Raw genomic sequence first — 5,285 nt, forward strand, 5'->3', positions numbered from 1 at the left:
TCTGTTTATCAACTATTCAAGATATGGAATACTGCTTAAATCTTCATTAGTAAAACCAGAAAAAAAAAGCCAAATTTAATAACCCAGCCATCTCATAATCATCAGATACTAGCCTTCCTTTATCATCCTTCAAGGGTTCTAACATTATGTTCACCTTGAATGTATTTAAAGAAATCCTTACTGTTAATTTGTACATTTTCAGTCAACCTTTTCTCATACATCCTTTTTGATATCCTAATTTCCTGTTTCACCAACTTTCTTAATCTCCTGTCATACCAGTCAATTTAATTTTTTTAAATTTATTATGCTTTTCTTTAATTTTATCTCTTGAACTCTTTGTGAAGAAACTGGTTTTTTACTTGTAGCCACCCATTTTTTTCTATCTTGAATATTTAAAAATTTTCCCCATCTGATCAGTATTTCCAAATAACTCAAATTTTTGTCAAGTCAGCAGAACAACAGCTTTGAGTATTACTAGTTTCTATTCTAGATTTGTGTGACTGCCAGAAGATTGAAGAAATATGATTCAAACCTTCATTCATGAAGAACATTCAGGCTGTCTTAAGGGTTGTCAAACTTAACATTGGGATGCTTATAATGCTGGAAGTTTGTCCCATTAGTTCCCATTTCTTTCCTCCAGTACTATCTTGGTAACTTTTCTTTTTCAACCTTTTAAAGTCTGGGGTCACATACTCTGGCATTTATGATATAGATAAACTTTCCTTTTAATTCTGTTTTGAGGTCTTCATGGAACTAGTACCATTTAGCATGCAGGACCATGGTGTTGTGTTTTATCAGCTAAATTTGAGTCACCATAAAAGTGTCTCCTTCACTTTTCACTTATGATGTGTAAAATGTTTCTGTAAGCTATGAATAGAGAAATTACTTGAAGGTAAAGTCTCCATCTATAGTCCCAAGTGTATTTCATTTGTATTACCAATTGCCTCAGTCCTACACCTTCATTTCTGAATGTATTTTGATAGAACACCTAACTGTTGTAGGCCTCCAAAGTTTGCACTCTGAAGTTTTAGTTTGTCCTAGATTTGAATATGACCAGAAAGTAATGCATCAGGCTTCCACTTGCAATGAATATCAAGTTATCTAGAAGTTGTGTGATAGGAGATTTCTTTTCAAGGACAGAACCAGTCATCCACAGTTAATGAGCTGCTGTTTTTTATTTTGAATGGAAAGTGTTTGTTAAGAGTCCCAGACTGACAAAAGTATAACTTCCTCTGAACTTCTATGATCTTCAGGTAGAAATAAGAACTTTGGCTAAAGCCTGCATTTCACTATTGATGCTCTGGCTATTGTTAATTTTTGAGAAACTTTTTCTTATTTTGTTGGATACTGGTCAGAAAAGTCAAGGCCTTTCTTGGTTGTGTCCCAGTAGGATTCTTCCCAACCTTAGGTGGTCTTGCAGTCATGTCCTCATGAGATTTGTCCAGCACGAGCTCATTACGAGTTTTTGTGCACAAGATATGTTGTATCTTTTTTTCATCAGAGGCTTAAACTCATCTTCACCAGAAGATTGTAATTTTCCTTCCCATAATTACTTTTGTTTTTCCATTTTGTACATGAGGAGATAACAAGTAATCATTTAGAGAACTGTCTAGGTGAGTAAATCTGTACTTGTTTTGTTATCTTACTTACACCAAAGTAAATAAACAACATAAAATACTAAAACCCACAAAGGCATGAAGTTTGAATTTTTCTCAGCAGATGGGAATATTCCCCCGCTGTAATCTTGTAAGTGGTCACTCCAAGAAGTAACTGGACTTTTTCTATTGGTGAAACATAAATCTTGAAAGTTACTGTTTACTTATCAGGATGTTATAGTTTCTGGTCATGTAAAATATTAACCTTCAAAGATCAAGATAGATTACAAGTTTAGATACATGTAGTTAATGATCTTATTTTTCCCTAGCACTGTATGGTATGAACTTCTCTATGGAGAGTGGCCTTTTCATGGACAGCCACCAGAGGGCATTATCTGGCAAGTAGGAAAGGGAATGAAGCAGCCCCTTACCAACATTCAGGCCTCTCAAGATGTTAAGGTATGGAAATTGTATACAGTCAAATGTGTTATTTATAACCATTAAACTTTGCTTACTGTTTTACTGCTGTAATAAACATGGCAACAAAACCTTCGCTTTGCTGCTGAGGGAGATTTGAATTGTCTTCTCAGGAATTACAGAACATCCATTTTATTATGTGTAATATGGACATGTATCATGGAATTGATCTGACTTGACATTTTTACCTTTTGTTTTAAACACTTACATTCTGTATTATTTCATTACCAAGCTGATGGTATCTAGCTTCACATCACTTAAGATAAACTGTGGGTTCTCTGTGTACATACTTGGCCTTCTAATAGCATGGTTAACAAAGATAAAATTCGTTACAGTAAAATAAAAAACAAATTTTTCTTCTAGGATATTTTAATGGCCTGTTGGGCGTACAAACCGGTAGAGCGACCACACTTTGGAAACATCCAGTCAACACTCCTCAAGCTCCCAAAGAAACGATTAGCAAGAAGCCCCTCCCATCCCATTCACCTGTCACGTTCAGCAGAATCAGTCTTGTAGTGAAGAGGATTCAGAGCTGTTCTGTAAATATTGTTCGTCAGGATCTCCCATGCATTCATCAGTTTTAAATGCTGTATTAATTACGTTTCTGGTACAGTGGGGTGTATAAAATCTATTTCCAGGCATTTAGTTCTAATGAAGCTTAAGAGGAAATGCTTTTTGCTTCTTAGGCTTGGGACAGTTAGCAGCTGTTTTTTTTATTAGACCTACAATACCAAATTGATTCTCTTTATTTATGAAAACAAACTTTCACATTTTGTTGTATGTAGGAGTTATCTACAACACACTCCTACAAATTTGAGGTACTTTTCACTTTAATTATTTGATATTTTTTTTTTGTAAGGTCGATTTTAAGAAGACACAGCATTTCCTCTAAGCTTGTGTCCCTAGGTGTCCACTTCTTTTAGTTTTAAAGAACAAAAGTGAACTTTTTTTTTCAAAGTGTTATATAATACCCTACTGGTGCTATAAAACAAAAATTACTTAACACAAGAAAGCGTTATATATTACAACAAACTATCAGGCTAAAGCTTACCCAATTTAATGTATCTGTATTATTACCACTGAAAAAGGTACCAGTTTTGTTATGTTGATTGTTTTATGTTATTACAGATTAATTTATTACTATTCATACATCTGTGTGGTGGAGTAGTTTCCCACTTTAGGTAGACTAGGACAGAGGGGTGTTGTATGACCCTTTTCTCGTTACCAAGTTTAACACATGCCATCTAGTGCTTTATGGCCCAAAGATGCTACGGATGAAATCATCACATCTACCTTTGCTTGTTGTCTGTTTCAATGTATGCTTTTTTTACATTTAGGTGTTACACGTTTTTTGAAACATGCTGGAAAATTAGAGATAACCTCTACTTCCTGCTGTGCATGTGTACTTTAGCCTCTTCCTGATATTTATGCCATACACAAAAGGTAGATTCTTCGTTATCAAGTGTACAAATTATATGTGTATTGTATATACATGTATAAAAACTAGACTTAATGTTTTGTATTAATTTCAACTTAATGTCTTCTGTCACATATTATGTAAAATAAGGTCCGATAGGCCACAAGAAATGTTAGGCTTAGACTGTACAGGCCCTAGGTATGGTTGACTTGTAGTATTCAGTTTATTTTCAAGCCAGTCACACATCACTGTAAATACAGAGAGGCAGTTTTCTCTAGCATTTTTCTGCCTCAAAACATTCTCCAGCTGGTGCTTCACTGCAATTGTGGGAGTGGAATCAGTTGTGATTTGGTAAGGGTCACGTCTAAGCTGGGGATACAGCAGTTAATGAATCTTTCATTTTAAAAGGACAATCTTTTAGCAGTAGGTAGAAAAGAGAATTGAATGATGTCTGGTCAATTTGAACTTCCTCTAGCTAGGTCAAGATGTGGTCAGTGAAAAGAAAGATTTTATGCACATTTTTACTAGTTAGTTGAATAAACTCAGCTAACACTTAGTTCTACTTAAAGGTTAGTGTATCATCCACCTCACTTTCTACTTGACTCTTGCTGTGTATAAAGGTTCACAGAAATGATATGTATGTGATCCATCACCTGTATTTATGTGCAAACTTTAGCCTAAGAGTGTAAATACAAATAAATAATTACAATATTATGTTTGTTTTGTAATTTTCTGAAATAAAAGTACCAACAGTAATCAACACAGTACATGAAATAAGATCAGATGCTGCAGTATTTATAATGTGCTTACTGATATGTCATGCCTGATACAGCACATATTTTACAAAAGTGTTTCTAAAGGAATGTGGGGGCATCAAGCCTGTAGAAGTTCCACTTATTGTTACTTGCTCCAAACAAATCTCCACTCATCAGTTCCTAGCTGAATTCTCTGGGTAATCCACCCAATGTCCACAAGTCCAGAAATAAATTTTCCAAAATGTGACTGAGTAAAATATCTGGAAAGTTTCAAGGTCTGCTCTAGATTCTTCTTTAAACCTATGGAAATAATGTATGATTGTTGAAGATATCCGACTTCTAGATACACACTTGCAGAACTTTTAATTATTTGTTGTCCGTAAAAAAGTCTACAAGACTAGATACAACTTTCACATTTTTGCATCACTGGCCCTAAACCTGTAGAGAAGGTTTTTATAAATAGTAACTTAAACATATGAAATTCTAACTTTACCCAAAATGCTGTAATCAGTTTTCAACTGTTGCATTTTGGAAAACTGCTAGACATAACAAGGATTTTCACATCTCTAACCAGTGTGAAGGGATGGAAAATAACTTACCCTGTTTCAACCCATGTTGAAGATATTCAAGATTGTGTATGCCACCAACATTCTGTAAAAAAAAACAAAAAAAAACAGGTTGTACATGTCATAATACTCTTGTGCAACCATAGTAAAGTATAGTTTTAAAAAGTTGGTCATACTCTCTTTCTAAAACATTTGTTTCTTTACTTGTTGATTAACGTCACCTTCTTCCAACTAGGCATACAATCCAAGTTGTGTTTGAAACCTGCTAGTTAACGTAGTCTCTAGTAAGAGTGCAGCTTTTTATACAAAAGAACAAAAAAACCATAAACTACTTAGAGCATTGTGAAGGAAGATGTATGGTCCAAGGAAAGTTTCTTTTACTCATTTGGCCAGGACATGGTTGCCTTCAGATTTTTTTGTACTGTGTCATGAACTCACTGGTCTTTTTTTCGTTCATACAATTAAGCTAAGTTTT

At 34.4% G+C, this 5,285-nt stretch overlaps 2 protein-coding genes across 6 annotated transcripts in view; one reads left to right on the forward strand and one right to left on the reverse strand.

Annotated features, from left to right (window-relative positions):
• Positions 1–4,203, forward strand: part of LOC106466312 (kinase suppressor of Ras 2-like) — a 53,128-nt gene extending 48,925 nt beyond the window's left edge. The window contains exons 13-14 of the mRNA XM_022394280.1: positions 1,925–2,054; positions 2,436–4,203. Of these exons, the coding sequence (XP_022249988.1) occupies positions 1,925–2,054; positions 2,436–2,588 (283 nt within the window). The 3' untranslated portion in view covers positions 2,589–4,203. The remainder of the gene's footprint in view (positions 1–1,924; positions 2,055–2,435) is intronic.
• Positions 4,204–4,260: 57 nt separating this feature from the next.
• Positions 4,261–5,285, reverse strand: part of LOC106466310 (RUS1 family protein C16orf58-like) — a 41,243-nt gene continuing 40,218 nt past the window's right edge. For all 5 annotated transcript variants that reach the window (XM_022394285.1, XM_013926581.2, XM_022394283.1 and 2 more), the window contains 2 exons: positions 4,844–4,895; positions 4,261–4,544 (listed from right to left, as the gene is read on the reverse strand). In XM_022394285.1, coding sequence (XP_022249993.1) covers positions 4,390–4,544; positions 4,844–4,895 — 207 coding nt within the window. In that variant the 3' untranslated portion in view covers positions 4,261–4,389. The remainder of the gene's footprint in view (positions 4,545–4,843; positions 4,896–5,285) is intronic.

This window comes from Limulus polyphemus, unplaced genomic scaffold (assembly GCF_000517525.1).
Source record: "Limulus polyphemus unplaced genomic scaffold, Limulus_polyphemus-2.1.2 Scaffold2218, whole genome shotgun sequence".
Classification (NCBI taxonomy): Eukaryota; Metazoa; Arthropoda; class Merostomata; order Xiphosura; family Limulidae; genus Limulus; species Limulus polyphemus.